Here is a 27546-nt window from a genome sequence, read left to right on the forward strand (position 1 = left end):
GGGATAGTCAACATGGCTTTGTGCATGAGAAATCATGTCTCACAAACTTGATTGAATATTTTGAAGAAGTAACAGAGAGGATTGATGAGGGCAAGCGGTAGATGTGATCTATATGGACTTCAGTAAGGTGTTCGACAAGGTTCCCCATGGGAGACTGATTAGCAAGGTTAGATCTCATGGAATACAGGGAGAACTAGCCATTTGGATACAGAATTGATTCAAAGGTAGAAGACAGAGGGTGGTGTTGGAGGATTGTTTTTCAGACTGGAGGCCTGTGACCAGTGGAGTGCCACAAGGATCGGCGCTGGGCCCTCTACTTTTTGTCATTTACATAAATGATTTGGATGCGAGCATAAGAGGTACAGTCAGTAAGTTTGCAGATGACACCAAAATTGGAGGTGTAGTGAACAGCAAAAGGGGTTACCTCAGATTACAACAGGATCTGGACCAGGTGGGCCAATGGGCTGAGAAGTGGCAGATGGAGTTTAATTCAGATAAATGCGAGGTGCTGCATTTTGGGAAAGCAAATCTTAGCAGGACTTATACACTAAATGGTTAGGTCCTAGGGAGTGTCTAATCTCCAGTATCTGCAGTCCTCACTTGCACCTACATGTTCCCATATGTCTGCTAGCCCTCCAAATGGCATAGGCTATGTATTTGGAAGGTGCTGTCAAAGGACAATTGAAGACTTGCTGCAGGGTATCTTATATATGGCCACTATACATCAATGGTGGTGGAGAGTGTGACTATTTCTGTGGTGGATGTGGTGCCAAACAAACAGGCTTTTTGGGACTTGATGGTGCCAAGCTCTTCAAATGTTATTGCAATTGCAACATCCAGGCAAGTGGAGATTACTTAATCACATTTCTAACTTGCGCCATGTAGATATGGGCAATGATTTGGGAGTTGAGAGCTAAGTTATACGGTACTGTATTCCCACCCCATTACCTGTTCTAATAGCTACAGTATTTATATGGCTGGTCAAATTCAGTTTTGACATTTGGGGTTCAACGAAAAAAAAGCTGCTTACGATCATAAGTTTTTTCTGGGAAACGGTCATTACTGGACATTTTATTGCAACGAATTAACTTGCTAATTATCAGCCCAAGTATGAATACTATCCAGATATTATTGCATTTGGACATGGAGTATTCCAATGTCTTAGAGTCTGATCAGAACTGAACATTGTACAAGTCACAGCAATTATTTGCAATTCTTACCTTATAAAGGTGGGATGTTGATTTATAAAATATGTTGATTTCATTTCTCCCAGGATACTATTCTATAGCAATATATTGGGGCTGGGATAATTATCCTCCAACAACCACAACTTTCTGGGTATGACACCAGCTATTGCAAAATTTTGTCCCTGATTTCCACTGACTTAAGTTTGCTAAAGCATCTTGGAATCAAACTTGGTTTAAAACTGGCTTGATCTCAAACATAATCTCATTTCCCTCTTGAATACAGTTCTTTTCTCCATATCTGGATGTGCTTACAAGACTGTAATAAGGTCAGATGTCTTGGCAAAATACAAACTAAATATTAGTCAGACTGTTATTTGATGCAAGCGTTACTTGTTAGAACTGTAAAAATGAATGTAGATTGATGGGATGGTAATTGGCTGAATTGAATTTTTTCTACCTCTTTGGACAGAATATACTTTCCCCTTTATCAAAAGCTGCCAACACTACAGCTGTACTGAAACAATGCAGATAAAACGATAGCTAGTGCTAGAGGAAATCTTCAGTAATGCAAACTAGCTCTTATTAGTGTCAATAGTTATTGCTACATTCAATACTTGCAATTGCTCCACATGAAATTAAATTCAATTGGCTGAAGATTGATATCTGACCTCTTGAGCATATTAAGCAGGAGTCTGAGATAGATCATCCACTGTGCACTTTTGATTGAAATCGGGGGGGCGGGAGTTAATTTTGTTTTTGTCCAATGCTGGGCTGGGTTTCTGCCTCCTTGAGGTTGAGGATATTTGTGATGTCCTCCTCTGTTTAGTTGTCTAATCGTTCACCACTATTCAGGACCGTGTGATAAGGTGGCAAATGTTTGATCTGATATGTTGGTTTGTTACTTACACTAAATTGTGTGTATGCGGTGATCATTAACTGGGGACTCTCTTGAGCTCCACATTAGGAGACCCTCTTGTGGTGTAGTGATGGTGTCCCTCCCTCTGAGCCAGGCGACCTGGGTTCAAGTTCCACCTGCTCCAGAGGTGTGTATAAGATCTCTGAACAGATTGATGAGAAAAATAAGTTGAACTCCACAATGGGTTCTTGATGCAATGGTAATATCCCTACTCTGAGTCAATAGACCCAGGTACAAGTCTCACCTGCTCCAAAATGTGGTGTACTAATATCTCTGAACAGGGTGATTAACAATAAATTGAGTTCCATAGAAATAAACACACTAAAGCTCTGATTGGGAGGCTTGTTATGATGCAGTGGTAGTATCTCTGCCTCTCGGCCAGAAATCCTGGGTTCAAGGGGTGGTGTAGTGATAACATCACTGCACTAGTAATTCAGAATCTCAGGTTAATGTTCTAAATCCCACCATGGCAGCTGGTGAAATTTTAATCCAATGAGACTTTAGAATAAAAGGTTAGTTTGAAGGTCACATGTTGATTGTCATTTTAAAAAAATCTAGTTAACTAATGTCCTTTCGGAAAGGAAATTTAGATTAGATTACTTACAATGTGGAAACAGGCCCTTCGGCCCAACAAGTCCACACCGCCCCGCCGAAGCGTAACCCACCCATACCCCTACATCTACATTTACCCCTTACCTAACACTACAGGCAATTTAGCATGGCCAATTCACCTGACCTGCACATCTTTGGACTGTGGGAGGAAACCGGAGCACCCGGAGGAAACCCACGCAGACACAGGGAGAACGTGCAAACTCCACACAGTCAGTCGCCTGAGGCGGGAATTGAACCCGGGTCTCAGGCGCTGTGAGGCAGCAGTGCTAACCACTGTGCCACCGTGCCGTCCTTATCTGGCCAGACCCACATAGGACCCCAGACCCAGAGCAACATGGTTGATTCTCAACTGCCTGCTGGTAATGACCTAGACAGCCAGTCAGCTCAAAGGCAAGAAGGAATGGGCAACAATGTTAGTGATGCCTACATCCTACGTAAGAATAAAATAAACTAAGCAATAATCCAAAACATTGAACACAAGAACATCTTCAAATGATTTAGTGCAAGAAGATTCAAGTTCAAGTTGCAAAGTTCAAACTGTGAATGAAGTCACCCTGGCTTTCCAGTAAGCATGAACAGAATTACATGCTGAAGGTAAATGTAAAGGGGAAAGATGTTGAGGCACCTTCTGTATCAGCCATGATTCAACATTTGTAGCAATAGCATCAGAATCAGAAGATTATAGGTTCGAAACACACTTCCAAAGCTTGAAGAGCTAATTGAGGCTGACACTCCAATTTGATAATAAGTACAGTTCTATAGAAAATGCAGTACACAACAGACCACTGGTTTCTGAGAAACTACTGCAACTTGGAGAAGTTGTCCTTTTGAGGGAATGTTAAACCAAGGTTCTATCTCCCCTCTTGAGTGGAATAAATATTTCATGACGTTACTTTCCAGCAGAACAGAGGATTTCTATTGGTTGCCTTAGACCTCACCCAAAATGACTATAATTTGGCTTCTTTACGGGACCTTTATTGTGTGAAATTTGGTCTACTAGAAATTTCAGGTGTAGGTCAGAACAATGTCTGCTCTGAGAAATGATAATGTTCCACTATTAAACATGGAAGTGGGTTCCTTGTTTTACTCTACGCTTAGCATCTGCAGTAATTTGTTCCAACCAGGTTCGGATATGAGTTGGCCCATAAAATTCCCTGGGCAGCTTTCCCTCTACCCTCTTGCATGACGTTGGCAAATTTATGGGGCAGAGTTGAGGCCAAAGGCAGGTCCCTCACTATCTCATACTTGAAGCTTGAGAAGCTCAGAGATGGCGGCTGAAGCTTGACAGGTCACTCTGCTCGGGCCTCAGCCAGATTGAGGGACGTGTGCCTTCCTCCCTGGACCCCTTTCTTCCATCCGGCGATACCGGTCTCCCTGAGATCTTACCCACACACCCCTTTTCCTTGGGTGCTGCTCTGTCACGACTAGACTTTTCGATCTAAAATCCCTCCTCCCACTGCCTCTCTTGTCCTCATTGCAAAGCCTGCCACAATGATCTCCATCCGGGCTGAGGGACTTTGAATCTGGGACTACTGAGTGGCCAAGCGATCAGTTTCGCCAACAGGCTTCTGAGGTGGGGAAGAACAACCTTGCTTCCAGTCAATTACCCTTCCTTTGAGTATTAAGTAGCTGTGTGGTAGCTGGCACTAGAGGGAATGAGTTCCCTGCTGCCTCTTAGGGCTGGCAGCAGGGAGAAGAAGGGCTGCCACCTGTAATACCCAGCTCCTGCAAAAGGTAGTTACTCCATTTTCTGCAGCTTTTATCTCTAACTTTGTAGAATGCATAATTTGAAATAGAATTGCATTTACATAGTGCCTTTCATGATGACTGTCTCAAAGTGCTTTATAGCCAAAGAAGTACTGTTGCACTGGAGTGACTGTTGAAATATAGTAAATCGAACAACCAAACAGTCATCAGCAAGCTCTCAATGTAGTAATGACCATATGGTCTGTTTTTGTGATGTTGAATGAAGGGTGAATATTGGCCCAAGGGCAGTATGGATAATGCCAAGGGATCTTTATTTTTGTACGTGTAAATCATTGATGATGAGGGAGCAGGCAAGACACTGGTTTAAACTCATTGAGTGGCACTAATGCAGCTCTTCCTCAGTGCTGCACTGGAATGTCTGCCTAGATCTTTGTGCTCACGTACTGGACTGTGAGTTGAATCTAGAATTTTCTGACTCGGGGAGCAAGCATTACCAACTGGATCACCACCGACACTGCAATTCAGTTCAAAAAATTACCTTAAAGTCTCTGTCTTCTACATGTGAACACACAAATCAAGCTAAAAAAATTAAACCGACTGACAAAAATAAAAATACAGATCTCACCATGTTGAAGTTGCTCAATTTGCTCGGGAACTTTCGAAATCGAGTTACGTATCGCATTGCAAATCCTCTTCTGAATGAGTTCCTCCATTCGCTTTAGTTGGTCAAATTCCTGGACTATTTGGACATAACTTCTCGAAGGATATGAGGCAATATTTTGGAGTTCGGTCTCGTTGACATCTTTGATTCCAAAAGCAAAGACTGTGACGCCAGAACGCCGCAGGGCAAAGGCTGGATGGGTCACATCATCCTGGGATTTGCCGTCAGTGATCACGATTGCGATCTGAGGAACACCTTGATTTATGCGGCTGCCAGAGTCTGGGGCAAAGTATCTCTGCTTGACATATTCGATGGCCGCTCCTGTGTAGGTTCCTCCTCCTTGATACGGTAGTTTTTGGATCCTTGTCAGGATTTCAGACTTATCGTGAAAATCGTTCAGTTGAAATTTTGGATTTGTAAGTGTGCTGTAGTGAACCAAACCAATTTGGACCTTGTCATGTCCAACATCCAAGACTTTGACAATATTGTACAGGAACTGACGGATCAGTTGAAAGTTTGACTTTCCAATGCTACTTGATTCATCCACAACAAAAACAATATCAGCAACAGTAGCTGTTTGACACACTGAGGGAAAAGAAAACAGATTATAACAATAGGACTACACATCTCTTGCTAATTGAAACTTCCCAGAATCAGCCCTTTCTTTTTACTCACTTGTTGGACATGGCTGGCAGCATTTATTTCCCAACCCTAGTTGCCCGAGAGAAGGTGGTAGTGAGCTGCTATTTTCCTTATTGAACATTGATGACATGTTAAGGTCCTATTAGTGCCCTTTGAGGGCTAGATGAGTGGAGCTAAGTTTATGGCGAGGGAATGAAGAGTGGGGGTACTGTAGAAAGAACAACTGATGAATTAACCCTGAAGAAGGAATGAAGGGGAAGGGGGAACAGCAAGCCAAACTGGGGCATAAAGACGGAAATAGATGGGAGTAGAGGTGAAACAAAGCAAGGGCTGGGGGAGATGAAGCCTGGTTGAGGTAGTGAAGCTGGGCTGAGGGACCGAAGCAGGATGTGGGGAGTGAAATGGGGTGAGGGGGGAAGCTTGGTGAGGGGGGAAGGGAAGGGAGTGTAGAAGGGAGAAGGGAGTGAAGCAGGAGGGAGTGAGTGATGCTGGGGGGAGGGAGTGATGCTGGGGGAGGGAGTGATGCGGGGAGAGGGAGTGATGCTGGGGAGAGGGAGTGATGCTGGGGAGAAGGAGTTATGCGGGGAGAGGGAGTGATGCTGGGGAGAGGAAGTGAGGCTGGGGGGAAGGAGTGATGCTGGGGAGAGGGAGTGAAGCAGGGTGAAGGGAGTGATGCAGGGGGAGGGAGTGATGCTGGGGAGAAGGAGTTATGCGGGGAGAGGGAGTGATGCTGGGGAGAGGAAGTGAGGCTGGGGGGAAGGAGTGATGCTGGGGAGAGGGAGTGATGCTGGGGAGAGGGAGTGAGGCAGGGTGAAGGGAGTGATGCAGGGGGACGGAGTGATGTTGGGGAGAGGGAATGATGCTGGGGAGAGGGAGTGAAGCAGGCGGGAAGGAGTGAAGCAGGGGGGAAGGGAGTGATGCAGGGGGAGGGAGTGATGCTGGGGGAGGGAGTGAAGCTGGGGGAAGGAGTGATGCTGGGGAGAGGGAGTGAAGCAGGGGGGAGGGAGTGATGCTGGGGAGAGGGAGTGATGCTGGGGAGAGGGAGTGATGCAGGGGAAGGGAGTGATGCTGGGGAGAGGGAATGATGCTGGAGGGAGGGAGTGAAGCAGGCGGGAGGGAATGAAGCAGGGGTAAAGGGAATGATGCGGGGGAGGGAGTGATGCTGGAGAGAGGGAGTGAAGCAGGGAGAAGGGAGTAAGCGGGGGAGGGAGTGATGCTGGGGGGAGGGAGTGATGCTGGGGAAGGTAGTGATGCTGAGAGAGGGAGTGAAGCAGGGGGGAGGGAGTGATGCTGGGGAGAGGGAGTGAAGCAGGGGGGAAGGAGTGATGCAGGGGGAGGGAGTGATGCTGGGGAGAGGGAGTGAAGCAGGCGGGAGGGAGTGAAGCAGGGGGAAAGGGAGTAATGCGGGGGGAGGGAGTGATGCTGGGGGAGGGAGTGATGCTGGGGGAGGGAGTGAAGCAGGGGGGAAGGAGTGATGCTGGGGGAGGGAGTGATGCTGGGGGAGGGAGTGATGCAGGAGGGAGGGAGTGAAGCAGGGAGAAGGGAGTAAGCAGGGGGAGGCAGTGATGCTGGGGAGAGGGAGTGAAGCAGGCGGGAGGGATTGAAGCGGGGGGGAAGGGAGTGATGCGGGGGGAGGGAGTGATGCTGGGGGAGGGAGTGATGCTGGAGGGAGGGAGTGAAGCAGGGAGAAGGGAGTAAGCAGGGTGAGGGAGTGATGCTGAGGGGAGGGATGATGCTGGGGGGAGGGAGTGATGCTAGGGAGAGGGAGTGATGCTGGGGAGAGAGAGTGATGCTGGGGGAGGGAGTGATGCCAGGAGAGGGAGTGAAGCAGGGTGAAGGGAGTGATGCTGGGGAGAGGGAGTGATGCTGGGGGGAGGGAGTGATGCTGGGGAGAGGGAGTGAAGCAGGGGGAGGGGTGAAAAGATGGGAGGGGGTGAAGCATGGGGGAGGGGGGAAGCAGGGGGTAGGGGGTGAGCAGTTGGGAGGGGGTGAAGCTGGGGGGTGGGGGGGAAGCAGCGGGGACGGAGTGATGCTGGGAGGAGGGGGTGAAGCAGGGGGGACGGAGTGAAGCTGGGGGAGGGGGTGAAGCAGGGAGGGAGGGAGTGAAGCAGGGGGAGGGAGTGAAGTGGGAGGAGGGGGTGAAGCTGGGGGAGGGGGTGAAGCGGGGGGAGGGAGTGAAGCTGGGGAGAGGGGGTGAAGCGGGGGAGGGCGTGAAGCAGGGGGAGGGAGTGAAGCTGGGGGGAGGGGTGAAGCAGGGGGAGGGGGCAAAGTGGGCGAGGGAGTGAAGCAGGGGGAGGGATTGAAGCTGGGGGGAGGGGCTGAAGCTGGAGGGAGGGGGTGAGGTTGGGGGAGGGGTGAAGCTAGGGGGAGGGGGTGAAACTGGGTTTAGCGGGGAGGGAGTTGAGTTAAGCAAAGCCACAGAAATAAAACAAAGCTGAGGAAACAAAGCAGGGCTTGGGGGATGAAGAAGAGCTGTCAAAATGAAAGGGCATAATGAATGAGCTGAGAGTTGGGGAAGATCTGATCTTGCTGCAGCATTTGCAAAGGGTCAAGGCTCATTATGTGTCTGAGGCTGGTGGGGTTACCCTGGATTTATAGTTCACAGATTGGGATATTCTTCTGAGGAGGGGATGCCAGAAAATAAGGATTTGATTTTAACGTCCAGAGTAAAATATGCTAATGATAATTTGGCGAGGCAAGAGCTGGCTCTGATAGTGCATTCATCCACATTGAGGAATGCCATCTGAGCCTGGGCTCAGTTCCACACAATCATATGAGTGGCTCGCTTCTATTCGGAAAGGGGAATTTCAAGGAAGATTGCTGTATTGCAAGATTTATGCTCCAAAATCAATGACAGGAAGGTTAAAGGGACAGTGGCACTATGAAGCTGGAAGTGACTAAGGAACAGAAAGCAGGGACCATTGTTTTCACAGATAAGGCAGGAACACACAGTGGTGTTCTACAGAAATTATTATTAAAACTATGACTATGTTTAATATTTTATAAAGATCACTTTACTTTTTGGATTGTGGACTTAAAGGTTGGAAAATACAATGCTTTAAACCAAGGGGTAGTGGAAAAGATGAGGCAGTTTTAAAAATAGAGTTATCAGGACTCAATCGTAACGTAATGTGTAAGGTGCACTTATTGAACTAATGGAAGATGGTAGAAATCTTGGCTCTGCAGCTGGAGGTCAGAGGTTGTTTTACCCAGCAGTAGACATTTGATTGGCTTTTCAACCAGGACCAGTTTTGTGTGCGTTCAAGACTTCTTGACTTGGTCCTGAGTGAGAAGCTACAATATTGTGTTCGGACAACACAGCAGAAACATCCCGTCTGCCTGTTTCTCCCCTCTGTGATTGGAAAAGTAAAAGAAAAGTCTGAGGAGCTAGCTTCTTCCTCCCTCTCTGCAAATTCCCTTCTTGGGGGAAAGAGGGAAAATCAACTTCAGAAAAGGGGGAACTAAACTGACAGACTGTTTAAAAGCATAATTGCATGCAAGGGCTCAGAAACAGGGATAACTGAAAGACTAACATAACATTTGGCTTGAAATAAATACAGGGGAGCGCATGTACTGCAAGTAGTGAGACACTGGAATCAGTTCATACTGAGTGACAGTGAGACACTGGAATCAGTTCATACTGAGTGACAGCGAAAGCAGGTTGACCTTGAGCAGAATATAAAGAAGTCAGAGATGGCAGAAAAATATACAGTAAAGGATTTGGCATTGAAAAGAATGGAAATGCGAAAACTAGAAATCAGAATTGTAGAGAAAGAGAGAAAACATGAAAATAAGCTTAAACTGCCACCGTTATAGAGTCATACAATCATGAAGTATGGAAACAGACCCTTCATTCCAACCAGTCCATGCCAACCATAATCCCAAACTACACTAGTCCCACGTGCCTGCTCCTGGTCCATATCTCTCCAAACCTTTCCTATTCATGTATCCATCCAAATGTCTTTTAAATGTTGTAACTGTACCCACATCCCACTTCCTCAGGAAGTTCATTCTACACACAAACCACCCACTGTGTAAAGAATTTGCCTCTTGGTCTTCTTTAAATCTCTCTCGTCTCACCTTGTCCTAAAAATTGTCCTTACCTACCCTTTCCAAAACATTTTATCAGGTTAGTTCAGCATGATTTAGCGATTTGAAATCCAAACTGGCTTTCTTTTCCATTATATGGTCATCCATCGCTTTCTTCATTACAGATTCTAGTACTTTCCTGTAACTGATATAATACTGATTGGACTATTTTACCCAAAGTTTGAGTGGGATAATGGCTTAGTGGTTAGCACTGCTGCCTGACAGTGCCAGGGGCCCAGATTTGATTCCAGCCCTTGGGCAACTGTTTGTGTGGAGTTTGCACATTCTCCCCATGTCTGCATGAGTTTCCTCTGGGTGCTTCAGTTCTCTCCCACAGACCACAGATGTGCAGGTTAGATGGATTAACCATGCCAATAATGTCCAGGGATGTGTGAGATAGGTGGATAAGCCATGGGAAATACAGGGTTACAGTGGTAGAGCAGGGGAATGGGTCTGGGTGCGAGGCTCTTCGGAGGATCAGAGTGGACTCAATGGGTTGAATGGCTTGCTTCTACACTGCAGAGATTCTATGAAGTTCTGCTATTTCTCACTATTTTACTGATGTAGGTGCAACATTAGCTGTTGGTCACTATTGGAGTCACTCTGGCATTTCTCCCTCGGTCATGGAGCTTTTACATATGAAGTAGTGTTTTTGGTATCTCCTCCCTAGTTCCCATTTCTGTTTGCAGATCTCTGATTATTTTTTCCAGATGTATTTTGCCAATTAGTCATAATTGAACAAACTATTCAATAATCTAATGCCGCCACAACTTTTCCTTCAAAATCCTGGAAGTTTCCTGTTCAAATGCATGTCCCACTTCATTTTGAAAGTCATTATTGAACGTCTTCTCACTACCTTTCATGAGGTACATTCCAGATCATAAGAATTTATCACATTCAACAACGTCACCTCACCTCCTCTCTAGATTTTAAAGACATATCAAAAACAAAAACAAAGTTTGGTGACATCTTACCTGCAGGTATCTTCCAGTCTTCTTCTTCAGGAGGGACTAAAGGGACATACAAATGGACAATTGTTTTGACATTTGAACAGTATTTAAGTAGAAGAGATGCAACAACATTTGAATACCAAAAATGTCATATAAAAATACTTGAGTTCAATTTGAAATATTTTGAAAATACTCAAGATGTGAGGAGAGGGTAAGAAGGGAGGCAAGTGTGGAGCAAAGTGAAAGACAAAGGAAGAGTCAACAGAGCTGTTCCATCAGCATCTACCATGGTTATACTGAATTGTGTAACCCAATATTCATCATATGAGTCATTCCCAAAATACTGTATTCTCAATGGAAGTAGCTGCACTGTACTATATTGAGTTATTAAAAACAGAAGTTGCTGAAAAAGCTCAGCAGGTCTGGCAGCATCTGTGAAGAGAAATCCACATCAACGTTTCAGGTCTGGTGACCCTTCCTCATAACTGATACAAAGTTATGCTTCAAATCAGTATAATGATAATTTCTGTTTGAGGTATTCAATCTCTTCCTTGAAGAATAGAATTACAGTAGAGGTCCAAATCTTGGGAATAGTGAATATTGTACTGTCAATAATCTGAATCTTAAAACTGATGAGGGCAAAAGGTTCAGTTTCATGAGCAAAGCCTCAGCTTTAGGGCAGTACAGTGGCTCAGTGGTTAGCACTGTTACCTCACAGCACCAAGCACCTGAATTCAATCCCACCTTTGGGTGACTGTGTGGAGTTTGCACATTCTCCCAGTGTCTGCGTGGGCTACACTGGGTGCTCCAGTTTCCTCCCACAGTCCAAAGATATGCAAGTTAGATGGATTGGCCATGCTAAATTGCCCATCGTGTCCAAGGATATGCAGGCCAGGTGGATTAGCCATGGGCAATACAGGGTTGTAGGGATTTGGTAGTGGGTCGAATCTGGATGGGTGCCCCTCAGCTGTCTCAATTTCACTTCTCCATACAGACAGTCTAAATTACCCCTCTCACAACTTGTAGCACTTGGTTCTCTGAAAGTAAATTTCCCAAATGCTTGTTGGTGAAGATGACACTATTGTTTCAAGACCTGAATGAGAGTAAATACCAGATAAACCCAACTTGAACATCAGGCCACACTTTTCATCATTGATGCACAGCCCATCTTCTCCAGAGATCTTCCCTCTATTGCTTCCATCCACAAGGCCAGCTTCCAACTCCTTCCCATCATTCACAAACAAGTTCAATCGAGGCATTCAAAAGGGCATTAGATGGTTATTTAAATAGAAAGAATTGTTCTGCTATAACATGCCTTTCATTAACATGAGTTCGCTGTAACGCAATTGTCGAATTTGGGACACTGTTTCTAAAACATAAATTTTTAAAACATGTGTTGGCGATTACATCGTCAACACTTTAAGCATTGTTACTAAAGCCCGATTTTTCTGTAATATGGGGTTGCACAAGAATGCAACCATCCCGTGAAAGAAGAAAGAGGCAGGAGAATGCTCCTAAGCAACAACGCTCATTCAGAAACCCAGTACAGACACAATGGATCAAACAGTGTCCTTTTGCACCAGAACTATTTGGTGATTCTGTGAACAGGTAGCCCCGTTGCATCACCCTATTCTTGTTCCTCTGAGCTGATTTCTTCCTCACTCAACATTTATTTTTCCCCATCTACATCAGTAATATGTCAACAGTTTCCAGTTTCCTGGTTATATTCATCTCCTTTTCTCCATAGTTGTCTAGTTGGTACACAACTCCAAACTGAACCACAGCAACGTAAGGAATATTATCCACTCAGTGACTGTGGGACCTTTTGTTATTTAAGCCCATAAGACCATAAGAAATAGGAGTGGAAGTAAGGCCATTCGACCCATCGAGTTCACTCCACCATTCAATCATGGCTGATGGGCATTTCAACGCCATTTAGCTGCACTCTCCCTGTATCCCTTAATTACTTGTGAGATTAAAATTTTATCAATCTCTGCCTTGAAGACATTTAACTCCCGGCCTCCACTGCGCTCCATGGCAGTGAATTCCACAGGCCCACCACTCTCAGGCTGAAGAAATGTCTCCTTATTTCCATTCTAAATTGATCCCCTCTAACTCTAAGGCTGTGCCTACAATTCCTAGTATCCCCACCTGATGGAAACAACTTCCCAGCATCCACCCCTTCTAAGCCAAGCATTATCTTGTAAGTTTCTATTATATCTCCCCTCAACCTTCTGAACTCTAACGAATACAATCCCAGGATCCTCAGCCATTCATTATATGTTAGGCCTAGCATTCCACTGAGGATCCTATAATCTGTGCCCTTTGCAGCAGTAATAGGCTTATTCCTGGTACTTGCAGTTTAGGAGCTCAAGTTCTACTCTTGGCCCATTTGCAGAAACAATTATTTTGTGTTTTGGGGGCAATTGTTCATTCAGGATTGCATTGTACTTCAATTTTTGATTCCTCTGGTGTGGGATAGGCTTTGCTTTAATCCGTATTATCTCTGTAAAGTTTATTTCATAAAATGAACTGATGCTTTTACATCGTTCAGGATCCCAATAATTTCAAAGTAAAAGGTAAAGGTAAAATTGCCATAATCCCATCAGACCACTGGGCTGCTCTACCATTAGAGAGATACACCTGGTGGTAGTTTAACCTGAGGGTCATCATGCCTCAGGTGAATCTCAAAGTAACTTAAAGTCAAAAAGGATATTTCATCAACTTTAGTTAGGAATCGCACAAAATGGAAAATGATAGAGAGTTGAACTGTTGCTTGGATAAAACCAAAGCAATTCAATTTGTGTAGGTACATCACCCAGGCCAGATTGTCTTAGAGTCCTCAAATTGGAAAGACTCTCAAGCAAACCAAGCCATCAGTCTCAGGCACGTTGAAATAAATTGTGTATTTACATTGCATATATTGTTTCTGTTTTTATACGAATATTGGGGAAATTTGTGGAGAAAGAATATTTCAGTCCCTCAACCGAAGAGTGCAGGTTGGATTTCACACTCCTCTGATGGCTGTTTTGTGAGCTGGGAGGTTTGTAAAATATAGTACATGACCTGCCAGGACCTATGAATCCTCACCAATCGGTCTTCAATTTTGTGAAGGGGTGTGGAGACAGTAGAGTGACCCCACAATGGTCACTTAAGTGCCTTATTCCACTCATGTTGTTCTTTTACTCAAGCTGTATGCCGGGTAAGATGCCACCTGCTTTAACAGTGCCACTTGGCATCAGAGAAAAGGTCCTTCCTTGTTTAACACACCCGGCCTCTTAAACACTACTCCCCAAGCCTCTCACTTGGACATACTGGCCTTGATGCAGCTTGATGAAGCTTGGAGTCTCCATAACTTCCTCCTGATCAGGGATTACCGGCAGTCCCAGCACAGGCTTGAACCTGGTGTTGCTGGGACTGCAAAGGAGCTGGCTCGCCAATGAAGTAACTCTGTTGTGAGGCATCATACTGAGACAAGGTGAAAGCCTTGCCTTGCAACAATCACCTCTGCTTCCACTGTCAAATTGCTGCAGGGCAGCCTGCAGTGTCACTGATCAGCACACCCCTGATCTCAGGTGTAGGGACCACGGTATCTCGTAAAATCCAGCTCTACATTTCATTTCCAACTGGCATGGAAAGGCTGCATGCTATGAACAGGGATATGCTGAGTGGCCAAAGACAGGAGGCAGCAATGGGGCAGCTATGTAGCAATGAGACCTCCCATAACATGGTGAATTATATTTGATAACTTTAGATGCAAAGAAATTTAAAGTAGAAAGAGCTTAACTTACTTCCTGGATCACTTGGCATATGTGGGACATCCGTGGGAGGCTGTTGTACAGGATTGAGTACATCAGTCACTTCCTTTGTTATATCTTTTGCCAGGTCAATAGGATTGATTCGAGAGGTGATCCGGTGAATGTTACTTGGCGAAAATGCTATGGTGTTCAGCTCATTCTGATCAAAATTCCTTACACCAATGGGGAGAATTTTGATACCATCACTTTTCAAAGCTGCAGCTGCCCTTGTGACATCATCCTGTGATCTCCTTGAAGTAATTACTATTGCAATTTGTGGAACTCCTTCCTGCTTTCGACTTCCTGCTGCTGCTGTGAAGAAGTTTGTGTGTAGGTACGCCATTGCACCCCCTGTGTTCAATGCTGATCCACCTTTAAATTGGAAATTCTTTCTTAGGTAAGAAATGAGCCCGACCTTATCTTGAAATGTATTGAGTAAGAACTCAGTTTTCACTTGATCACTGTACTGAGCCAGTCCAATCTGGTATCTGTTAACACCAATGTCCATCTTGTTCAGCATTTTGATAAGAAATAATCGCAACTGAGCAAATTCTGCTTGTGTCATATAACCTGATCCATCGATGAGAAAGACAATATCCGCATATTGTTCTGTAGGAGCAAAGACAAAATCTGAATCAACAAACAAAGTCTGTATATCTGAATATCATTCTGAGTTTGACTAATATTTTGGTTATTGATGTGATTTATTCATTCATCAACACTCATTACCCAGATCTGATAGCAAATGAACATTGACAGTTGCAATGTTAACAATTGGTTGGCAATGGTTTTAGAGTGAGCCAAATATGTGGAAGATGGAACAGTATTCATTGTACAAGGTTCCTAATTCTGGAATTAAATATTTAACTGGCAATAGTTGTTTGGCAATCTTGTCGTAAGTGGATCAACATGGATCACTTGTTAGCACTTATTAGAAGATAGTTGCCTTGAGGTATTACCATGGCTTGAGATGGTTCTTAGCTTCTGCAGAATTCTACAGTGACTCTGCTATGGTTCACTGAATTCTCCGGCCATTATGTATTTATGCTACTCACTTTAGCTGTTCCCAATGTGGAGTAAGGCTCTCTGTCAAATGTATTTATTTACATTACAATATTAAATACAGCTTTCTGGTACAGTTTAAAAGCTGAGTTCAATGGGCTTTTGATGTTCTCCTATGCCTCGTTATGCTTCATTGAATTTGCTGCCTGATCTGGTTCTAGTGTCAGGGATATCTGACTCCTACATCGTTGTTACCAGGATATTCATTTGTCATCATCCTGGACATAGCTGTAGGTGCAAGTCCCACTCCTAAGACTTGAGCTTATAAGTCTTTGCTGACACTCCAGCTCAATATTAAGAGTGTAGCAATGTTGAGGGTGTTATCTTTTGGATGGAACATTTAAACAAGGCTGTACCTTCATCCCCATTACATTTACTTGGAAGAAGAGTGGTCTTGATCATATTTATCCTCAAACAACACTCCTTCCACCCAATGCCACAAACAAAACAGAATACATGACTGTTGTCATGTGACTATCTGAACAATGACTATACCTGAATAATAATTTATTACCAGGAAACACTTTGGGCAATCCCAGGGCTGTCACTTCAATTCTAATCGTTCTGTCTGAAAATAGTACACTTCTATATTGTCCCTGTTTCCCAATTTATTAATAGGGTAAGTGAGAAAGAAGTAACAACAGCGAGAGATTAAAAAGCTAGAATAAATAATGGAGATTAAAAGAAATGTGTTTAGGCAGAGGGAGAGAGGTAGGGAGAGAGAAAGATCCAAAAAATGATTAACAAAAACACAGATCAAGTCAGTGAGAGATAGGGAAAGAGATAGAATGTTGAACAGAAAGAAAAGGTGGGAGGAGTTTGCCTCCTAACCAAGGTTATCTTGTCCATACAATCTATTTCCAGATTCGCTGACCCCAGGAATACCAAGCACTGAGCTTCCCTTTATGATCTCCGTGTTTTCCATTATTTTTAACTACCTCTCTCTTTTGTTGTTATCCTGTTCTCCATTAAATCTACCATCATCTACAGGCCTTTCCTCAAAAACTTGCAACCCTTGACCTGCTCGCTCCAGCAAATGACAAACTCATCTCCAACCTTCCTTTCTTGCCAAAGTCCTTGCAAGTGTTGTCATCTCTTAAATCAGTGTCCATCTTTTCAGAAACTCCATGTTTGAACCCTCCAATTATATTCCCTCCATCCTACACCAATGGCTCTTACTGAAATTATAGACAGCATCTTAGTTGAATTACGTGGGGAAGTTATGTGTCAGAATCATCTATCCACAATCTTTGGCAGGGCTGGCCACACCATTTTCCTTTAACTCCAATCCATCATTGTCTTGTTGGGTGTTAGCTGCTTGCATATAGTTACATTCTTATCCATCTAGTTGAGAATCACATGTAATAATTTCTCACCTACTCCTGCACTGTTAGCTCTGGTGATTCCCTAAAGGTCCATCCTTGGCATTCTCTTCTTTCTCATAGACATGCCACCCATGAGCAACATTATCTAAAAGCACTGGACTGATTCAGAAATTTCGATATTCATGCACTATTCAACAATAGATGTTTCAGTTATGAATTTTAGGCTCCACATTGTGGATTCATGTACAGCTCCAGAGTTTTGAGCACATTACCCAGGCTGACCATTCCAAAGCAGTACTGAGGGAGTGCTGCATTGTCATTGGTGCCATCTTTTAGATGAAAAACTAAATGGAAGCCACAACCACCTAAGGTGGACATGAAAGAATTAGAGGCACCATTTGGAAAAGAAGGAAAGAACTTCAACTTCTTGAGCACCTTTCATGACCTCTTGATTTCCCCAAGCTCCAAAGCTCTTTAAAACCAGAGAAAAATCCGTAATGTACGAATGCAATGAGGGCAATTTGTACATAGCAATATCACACAAACAGTGATGTACAATTGACCTGGAAATCTCCAAGACACCAGAGAGGAACGCACAGTGGTGTTCGCTGGTTTTCCCCTACAGACCAAAGATATGCAAAATAGGTGGATTGGCCATGCTAAATTGCCCATAGTGTCCAAAGATGTACAGACTAGCTTTGTTAGCCATGGGAAATACAGGGTTACAGGAATTTGGTGGGGGGGGCGGGGGGGGTGGGGGGGGGGGGGGGGGGGTGTCTGGATGGCATATATTTCTCTTCGCCATACACACAGTCTAAACTAGCCCCATCACAACTTGTAGCACTTGGCTCTTCATCATCTGAAACTGAATTTCCCTTATGCTTGTTGACGAAGGTGACACTGTTATTTGAAGACCTGAACGAGAGTAAATTCCAGATAAACCCAACTTGAACATCAGGCCACACTTTTCATCATTGATGCACAGCCCATCTTCTCCAGAGATCTTCCCTCTATTGCTTCCATCTACAAAGTCTGCTTACAACTCCTTCCCATCATTCACAAACAAGTTCAATCGAGGCATTCAAAAGGGCATTAGATGGTTATTTAAATAGAAAGAATACAGGTTGTTCAATTCATTAACATGAATTGGCTGTAATGTGCTTGACAAATTGGGGACACTAAGCACAAATTTTTAAAACATGTGTTGGCAATTACATTATCAACACTATAAGAGTTGCTTCGAAAGCATGACTTTTCTGTAATATGGGGCTGCATAAGAATGCAAATATCGCATTAAAGAAGAACGACCTGTATTTAGTTAAAAAGCATACAACACCAGGTTATAGTCCAACAGGTTTAATTGGAAGCACAGTAGCTTTCAGAGCGGCGCTCCTTCACCTGATGAAGGAGTGATGCTCCGAAAGCTAGTGTGCTTCCAATTAAACTTGTTGGACTATAACCTGGTGTTGTGTGATTTTTAACTTTGTACACTCCAGTCCAACACCGGCATCTCAAAATTAAGACCTTTATTTAGGGTAGTAAGAAAGAGGCAGGAGAGTACTCCTAAGCAAAAATGCTCATTCAGAAACCCAGTACAGACACAATGGATTAAACAGTGTCCTTTTGCATCAGAACTATTCAGTGATTCTGTGAACAGGTAGCCCCGTTGCATCACCATATTCTTGTTCATCTGAGCTGATTTCTTCCTCACTCAACATTTATTTTCCCCCATCTACAGCAGTACTATATCAACAGTTTCCAGTTTCCTGGTTGCAATCACCTCCTTTTCTCCATAGTTGTATAGTTGGTACACAACTCCAAACTGAACCACAGCAACATAAGGAATATTATCCACTGAGTGACTGTGGGACCTTTTGTTATTTACCACTGAAGATTCTACAATCTGTGCCCCTTGCAGCAGTAATAGGTTAATTCCTGGTACTTGCAGTTTAGGAGCTCAAGTTCTCCTCTTGGTTCATTTGCAGAAACAGTTATTTAGTGTTTTGGGGCAATTGTTCATTCAGGATTACATTTTACTTCAATTTTTGATTTATCTGGTGTGAGAACAGCTTTGCTTTAATCCATAATGTTTATTTCATAAAATGAACCATTCAGGATCCCAATAATTTCAAAGTGAAAGGTGAAGCTAAAGTTGCCATTAGCGAGTGGTGAGAAGATTTGTCGCTCAGGTTGAGGTTCTGGAAGGTTCATTTTCAGCTTCCAGTACAGCGAGCAAACATACATCCAGTAAAGTTGCCATAATCTCATCAGGCTATTGGGCTGCTCAACCATTACAGAGAGACAACTCATGGTAGTTTAACCTGAGGGTCACCATGCTTCAGATGAGTCTCAAAGTAACTTAAAGTCAAAAAGGATATTTCATCAAACATAATTAGGAATCACACAAAATGGAAAATGGTGGAGAATTGAACTGTTGCTTGGATAAAACCAAAGCAGTTCAATTTGTGTAGGTACATCACCCAGGCCAGATTGTCTTAGAGCCCCCAAAATGAAAGATCTCAACCAAACCAAGCCATCAGTCTCAGGTATGTTGAAATAAATTGTGAATTTACATTGTATATTTTGTTTCTTTTTTAAATAAGAATATTGGGGAAATTTGAGGAGAAAGAATATTTCAGTGAGAGTCAAATGTTCCTCAACCGAAGAGTACAGGTTGGATTTCACACACCTGTGATGGCTGTTTTGTGAGCTGAGAAGTTTGTAAAATATAGTACGTGACCTGCCAGGACCTATGAATCCTCACCAATCGGTCTTCAATTTTGTGAAGGGGTGTGGAGACAGGAGAGTGACCCCACAATGGTCACTTAAGTGCCTTATTCCACTCATGTTGTTCTTTTACTCAAGCTGTATGCCGGGTAAGATGCCACCTGCTTTAACAGTGCCACTTGGCATCAGAGAAAAGGTCCTTCCTTGTTTAACACACCCGGCCTCTTAAACACTACTCCCCAAGCCTCTCACTTGGACATACTGGCCTTGATGCAGCTTGATGAAGCTTGGAGTCTCCATAACTTCCTCCTGATCAGGGATTACCAGCAGTCCCAGCACTGGCTTGAACCTGGTGTTGCTGGGACTGCAAAGGAGCTGGCTCGCCAATGAAGTAACTCTGTTGTGAGGCATCATACTGAGACAAGGTGAAAGCCTTGCCTTGCAATAATCACCTCTGCTTCCACTGTTAAATTGTTGCAGGGCAGCCTGCAGTGTCACTGATCAGCACACCCCTGATCTCAGGTGTAGGGACCACGGTATCTCGTAAAATGCAGCTCTACATTTCATTTCCAACTGGCATGGAAAGGCTGCATGCTATGAACAGGGATATGCGGAGTGACCAAAGACAGGAGGCAGCAATGGGACAGCTATGTAGCAATGAGACCTCCCATAACATGGTGAATTATATTTGATAACTTTAGATGCAAAGAAACTAAACATCACCCAGGCTTAACTTACTTCCTGGATCACTTGGCATATCTGGGACATCTGTGGGAGGCTGTTGTAGAGAACTGAGTATATCGGTCACTTTCTTGGTTATAACTTTTGCCAGGTCAATAGGAATGATTTGAGAGGTGATCCGGTGAATGTTACTTGGCGAAAATGCTATGGTGTTCAGCTCGTTCTGATCAGAATTCCTTACACCAATGGGGAGAATTTTGATACCATCACTTTTCAAAGCTGCAGCTGCCCTTGTGACATCATCCTGTGATCTCCTTGAAGTAATTACTATTGCAATTTGTGGAACTCCTTCCTGCTTTCGACTTCCTGCTGCTGCTGTGAAGAAGTTTGTGTGTAGGTACGCCATTGCACCCCCTGTGTTCAATGCTGATCCACCTTTAAATCGGAAATTCTTTCTTAGGTAAGAAATGAGCCCGACCTTATCTCGAAATGTATTGAGTAAGAACTCAGTTTTCACTTGATCACTGTACTGAGCCAGTCCAATCTGGTATCTGTCAACACCAATGTCCATCTTGTTCAGCATTTTGATAAGAAATAATCGCAACTGAGCAAATTCTGCTTGTGTCATATAACCTGATCCATCGATGAGAAAGACAATATCCGCATATTGTTCTGTAGGAGCAAAGACAAAATCTGAATCAACAAACAAAGTCTATATATCTGAATATCATTCTGAGTTTGACTAATATTTTGGTTATTGATGTGATTTATTCATTCATCAACACTCATTACCCAGATCTGATAGCAAATGAACAATGACAATTGCAACGTTAACAATTGGCTGGCAATATTATGAAACTACACGGAAGCCACTGGACATGAAAGAATTAGATTCCCGACAGTGTGGAAACAGGCCCTTCGGCACAACAAGTGCACACTGACCCTCCGAAGAGTAATCCACCCAGACCCATTTTCCTCTGACTAATGCACCTAACGGTATGGATAGTTTAGTGTGGCCAATTCATCTGACCTGCACATCTCTGGATTGTGGGAGGAAACCAGAGCACCCGGAGTAAACCCATGTAGACACAGGGAGAATGTGTAAACTTTACACAGACAGCTGCCCTAGGCTGGAATTGGACCTGGTGCTGTGAGGCAACAGTGCTAACCACTGAGCCACCGTGCTGACAGTTAGAGGCACCATTTGGAAAATAAGGAAAGAACTTTGATTTCTTGAGCATCTTTCATGACCTCTAGTTCTCCCAAAGTTCCAAAGCTCTTTAAAACAAAAAAAAGGTAATGTTCTATTGCAATGAGGGCAATTTGGACATAGCAATATCACACAAACAGTGATATACAATTGACCTGGTAATCTCCAAGACACCAGCAGAACAGTCTTACCTCCTTTTTGAATTATGCTGTTGAATATTTTACATGCACCTGAAAGGGCAGATCCCGCCTTAATTAAACATTTCTTCTAAAGGACAGCCTCATCTTAATGCGATACTCTCTTGGATACTCAAGTATCAATCTGGATATGCCTTTAGAATAAGCAATCAGCTGCTCTATTTACAGCTTGCCATCTGAATTGTTTGCTGTACTTGTACACTGTTGTGACTTATGAACAAGTATATCGAGGTCCTTTGAGATACTATCACTTTACAATTTCTCACCACTCAAGAAATGATCTGCACCACTGTTCCTCCTGCCAAAGTGGATAATCTCACACTTCTCCACACGATGTTTCATTTGCTATTCTTTTGCTCACTCACGTAGCCTGACTAAATCTTCAAACTCTTTTTACATCTTCTGCACAACTCACAGTCACACTAAGATTTATATCATCGACATACTTTGAAATGATACAATTGGTCCCCACTTCCAAACAAAGAACAAAGAACAGGCCCTTCGACCCAGCAATACTGCACCGATACTGCACATGATTCTTTTCTAAACTCAAAACTGTCTGTACGGTCTGTATCCATCTACTCCCTGCCTATACATATATCTGCAAAGTTGCCTCTTAAACATTGCTATTTGCTTGCTTCTACCATCTCCTCTGGAAGCATGTTCCGGGCACTTACCAATGTCTGTGTAAAACACTTGCCTCTCACATCTCCTTTAACCTCACCCCTGTTAACTTAAACAACCCTGGGAAAAATACTCCAACTATCATTCTATCCACGCCACACATAATTTTATAAACTTCCATCAGATCACCCCTCAGCCTCTGACATTCAAGTGACACTAAATCACGTTTTACCAATCTCTCCGTATGGCTAAAACCCTTCAAATCAGATAACATCCTGATAAACCTTTTCTGTATCCTCTCCAGAGCCTCCACATCCTTCTGGCGGTGTGATGTCCAGCAGTGTATGCAATATTCCAAATATGACTGAACTAAAAATGTATACAGCTGCAAAATGACTGACCAATTTTAATTTTCTATGCTCTGACCGATGAAGGCAAGCATGCCATACACCTTCTTGACCATTTTATCCACATGAGTTGCTACTTTCAGGGAACTGGACCTGTATGCCTACATCCCTCTGTATATTAATGCTTCTAAGTATTCTGCCATTTACTATATACTTCCCTTTTCCATTACACCTTCCAAAATACATCACCTTGCATGTGTCAGGATTAAATTCCAAATACTATTTCTTCACCCAAATCTCCAGTCTATCTATATCCTACTGTATACTCTGGGAATCTTCCTGTCTGCAGCTCCCTCAAGTTTTGTGACATCTGAAACTTATTAAGCAGATCATCTACATTCTCCTCCAAGTGTTACAAATAACAGGGGTCCCAGTGCTGATCCATGCAGAAAACTGCTAGTCACAGAGCTCCAGTCAGAGCTTCCATTTCTATCCACTGTCTTCTATGACCAAACCAGTGCTGTATCCATTTACTAGCTCACTGCAGATCCCATGTGAAAAATCACACAACACCAGGTTATAGTCCAACGTGTTTATTTGGAAGCACTCGCTTTCGGAGCACTGCTCCTTCATCATCAGGTGGTTGTCACTATAACCTGGTGTTGTGTGATTTTTAACTTTGTACACTCCAGTCCAACACTGGTGTCTCCAAACCATGATCCCATGTGGCTTTACTTTCTTTACCAGCCTCCTGTGAGTGATCTTGCTAAAGATTAAATAGACAACATCCACTGCTCTGCCCTTATCAATCATCTTTGTCACTTCCTCAGAAAGACCAATCATGTTTGTGATACATGGCTGGACAAAACCTTCTGACTATCACTAATGAGTCCATATTTTTCCAAATGTGAGTAAATCCTTTCCCTAAGAATCTTCTCCAATAATTTCCTTCTACTGATGTAAGGTTCACTGGCCTGTAAATTCCTGGATTATTTGTGATGCCATTCTGAAGTAAAGAAACAACATTGTCTATTTTTCAATCCTCTGAGACCTCTCCTGTGCTTCAAGCGGATACAAAAATTTCTTACATAACCCCAGCAATTCCCCACTTCAATCTTCTTGGATAGATCTCATCAGGGCCTGGAGGCTTGTCTCCTTTAATGCTTTTCAAAACATCTAACTTTGTTTTATATCAACATGTCCTGCAATGTCAACATACACATTTATAGACTCACCATCCACCATGACCTTCTCCTGTGTGAATACTGATGCAAAGTATTCTTTAAGGACCTCACTCACTTCCTTTGGCTGCAAGCACGATTTCCTCCTTTGTCCTTGAGTGGACCTACCCTTTCCCTAGCTGCCCTCTTCCTCCTGATATAATTATAAAGTGCCTTTGGATTTTCCTTAATCCTGTTTTCCAAGATGATTTCATGGCCTCTTTTAACCCTCTTAACTCCTTTCCTACTTTCTTTACATTCTTTAAGAGCTCTGTCTTCAGTTTCAATCTTACAAATGCCTCTTTTTTCATTTCCACTATGTTTATTATTTTTTAAAGCATGCAAGGTCGCTGGATCTTGCCATTGCTACCCTTCATTTTTTTAGGAACATGCTGGTCCTGAACTCTAATCATTTGGCCTTTTAAAGATTCCCACAGGACAGACATGGATTTACCCTCAAACAACCATCTCCAACCTACATGCTCTGGTTTTTGCCAAATATTGTCATAGTTGGTTTTCCCCCAACTTAGTACTTTCACCTTCTCCTTATCTCTTAATTCATATCTTTAACCATAAATAACTTTAAACTTACAGAATACTGATTACTGTTCCCAAAATGCTCCCCTCTTGAAACTTCGATCAACTGGCCAGGGTCATTTCCTAAAACCAAGTCTAGCATGGCCTGTACCAAACACACCTATCAAGGACCCCCCACCCCCACTTGACCTCCATCTAATTCCCTTATATTAAGAGAATGCCAGTTAATCTGGGGGAAATTAAAATCTCGTACTACAACAACCTTGGTGTTGTGATTTTTTGCATAATCTGTCTGTGAATCCGTTCCTTTGTCTCCCACTGGCTGTTGAGAAGCCTGGAGTATAATCTCATCAAAGTGATTGCATCCTTCCTATTTCTGAGTCTGACCCATGCAGCCTCACTAGATGAGTCCTCCAAGGTAGCCTCCCTCAGTACAGCTATAACATTCCCTTAATCAGTCTCGTAGCGACCTCACGTTGTTTACATCGCCTTACCTGAAACATTAAACTGCATGGGTAGGACTCAAGAATTGGAAAGGTGCAATCACTTTGATTGATTTTACTCCAGGCCTCTCAACAGCCACGGGTGACAAAGGAACAGATATGTCCCTCTCTCAGCCAGGTCTCTATAATAGCTACAAAACCTTGGTCATATGTATTAATCCAAGCTCTTAGTTCATCTGCCTTACGTCTCATACTGCTCATGTTAAAATAAATAAACTTCAGACCGCGAGTCCCACCATATTCAATAAGCTCTCCTTGTTGGTTCTTCCTCTTGGCCTCAGTGGCCTTAGCCTCTAACTCCTCCTCAGTCATTTCACTTGCTGACCTACTGCACTGATTCCTGCCCCCTGCCATACTGGATTATACCCTCACAAGTGACACTGGTAAACCTGTCTGCTAGGATATTAGTACTGCAGCTGTCTTCCTTGTACAGATCCCACCTGCCAATCCCAATGATCTACATACCCAAAGCCCTTCCTCCCACAGCAGTGCCTTAGCCACACATTTACTGTACTATCTTCCTAGCCTCATTGGCACATGGTTTATGATTCACACACTAATCACTTGCTTTTTTTCTGTGCCTATATGGCCTGTGTGTAAATGATCGAGCGTGTCTTAATGTAGACCTTGCAGAATTATGACCAGTTCGCTGCTGAAGATGATATTCTTGGAGGGTTGCAGCTAATCTCTGATGACTAAAGTGAACAGGCTCTCTCAGGGATCACTTCAATGTGTTCAAACAACCCATTAATAATGATCTCTTTGAGGCACTGCAGCTGGATGTCATCAGACATAGCTCGCTGAACGTGCTATGCTGAGCCATGGATCATAAAAGTTTGTAGGTTTGTGCATATAATTGGCTTGATAGTAGGCCAAACTTTTTCAAGAATGTAAAATGCTTGAGCTATCCATCCTGAGGATCTGTGTTGGCATTTAAAGTGGTTAATGTGATGTCAGATCCTTTGTAAACATTAAGCTTACCTTCTGTGGACTACGCCATGTTATGCCAGTTCCCTGAATACATCTCAGGCAAGGTGCATGAAGGAATGATATTTCTATTTGCCCCAGTATAGGTATATAGTGGATGTTGGTCATTCCTTTTGAAATATTTCATTTGGACAGAGGTAAAAGCATAAGCTTTTCTAATGGTGCCCGTGAGGTGTGTCAAGTTTATCACATGTATTGTTTGACTGGAACTTGCAAGCTGCAATGTTGCAATTATCTCTTGGACTTTGTTGATGTCTTTACATTCCATGGAAGAATCTTTGGAAGCTTTTCTGGCATTGTTCATTGTGTGTTTCTTCTTCACATACTGCAGCAGAGAATTAGGCTGGGCATTGCATAGAATCCTTACAGTGTGGAAACAGGCCCTTTGGCCCAATAAGTCCACACCAACCCTCGGAAGAGTAACTCACCCTGACCCATTCCCCTATCCTTTTATCCTCCATTTACCCCTGACTAATGCACCTAACCTACACATCCCTGAACAATATGGGCAATTTAGCATAGCCAAATCACCTCACCTGCACATCTTTGGATAGTGGGAGGATACTGGCGCACCCAGAGGAAACCCACGCAGACAAGGGGAGAATGTGCAAACTCTACGCAGACAGTTGCCCGAGGCTGGAATCGAACCCACGTCTCTGGCGCTGTGAGGCAGCAATGTTAACCATTGAGACACTGTGCCCCTCTTTGGCTATCTCTGGGTCATTCAACTATTTCTGACAAATTTTAGCCAATCATAGCTTGCTGATTTCACAAAATACTGGACATCGTCTTGGTTGGAGAGATAACCAGAAATTAAACATGGTTTGGACATTCCAGTGGACCTGTTGACAGCTGTAATCATACAGTTGTTTCAATCATGCATCCACGATATATTCTCTGAATTTGTCTAGAAGGGCTTTTCAGAAGAAAATTGGTTAACCCCATTTTCAGCTAAGTTAGCTTTGGTGAAATTCTGTACCTTTTGTCTCTATACCTGTCTACAAATTGGCTGTGTGGCTCAAACCTTTGCATTGTGAAATTCACTCAAACTTTAAATTGATCTCTTAAAATCTGAAAAAAAAAACTTATTCAGGACTTTAGTAATCACTGTCAGAAATACCAGAAAATTTTAGACTCCTTAACAGGGTTTGGATCTTTCATTAAGAACAGGCAAGCTGGTAAAAAATGGGGAGGTGTGGCCTTGTTAGTCAAAAAGAGTATAACGGTGGCTGAAAGAACTTTTGACCAGTACTCATCTACTGAGGTAGTGTGGGCTGAGGTTAGAAACAGGAGAGGAGAGGTCACACTGCTTGGAGTTTTTATAGGCCTCTGCAGAGTTCCAGGGAGGTGGAAGAGAGGATTGGCAAAATTATTCTGGGTAGGAGTGAATGGAACAGAGTGGTCATTATGGAGGACTTTAACTTCCCCAGAATTGACTGGAAATGCTATAACTCTAGTACGTCAGATGGATCAGTTTTTGTCCAACGTGAACAGGAGGGTTTCCTGACACAGTGTGTCGAAGGGCCGACAAGAGGAGAGGCTACCCTGGATCTGGTGCTTGGTCA

The 27546-nt window shown here is 43.4% G+C and overlaps 1 protein-coding gene across 1 annotated transcript in view; it reads right to left on the reverse strand.

Annotated features, from left to right (window-relative positions):
* Window positions 1-27546, reverse strand: part of LOC140464958 (collagen alpha-6(VI) chain-like) — a 182206-nt gene that overhangs the window by 126202 nt on the left and 28458 nt on the right. The window contains exons 3-6 of the mRNA XM_072560629.1: window positions 20414-21028; window positions 14556-15170; window positions 10789-10824; window positions 5048-5668 (exon numbers count right to left, since the gene is read on the reverse strand). Coding sequence (XP_072416730.1) covers window positions 5048-5668; window positions 10789-10824; window positions 14556-15170; window positions 20414-21028 — 1887 coding nt within the window. The remainder of the gene's footprint in view (window positions 1-5047; window positions 5669-10788; window positions 10825-14555; window positions 15171-20413; window positions 21029-27546) is intronic.

The sequence above is a fragment of the Chiloscyllium punctatum genome, chromosome 41 (assembly GCF_047496795.1).
Source record: "Chiloscyllium punctatum isolate Juve2018m chromosome 41, sChiPun1.3, whole genome shotgun sequence".
NCBI lineage: Eukaryota > Metazoa > Chordata > Chondrichthyes > Orectolobiformes > Hemiscylliidae > Chiloscyllium > Chiloscyllium punctatum.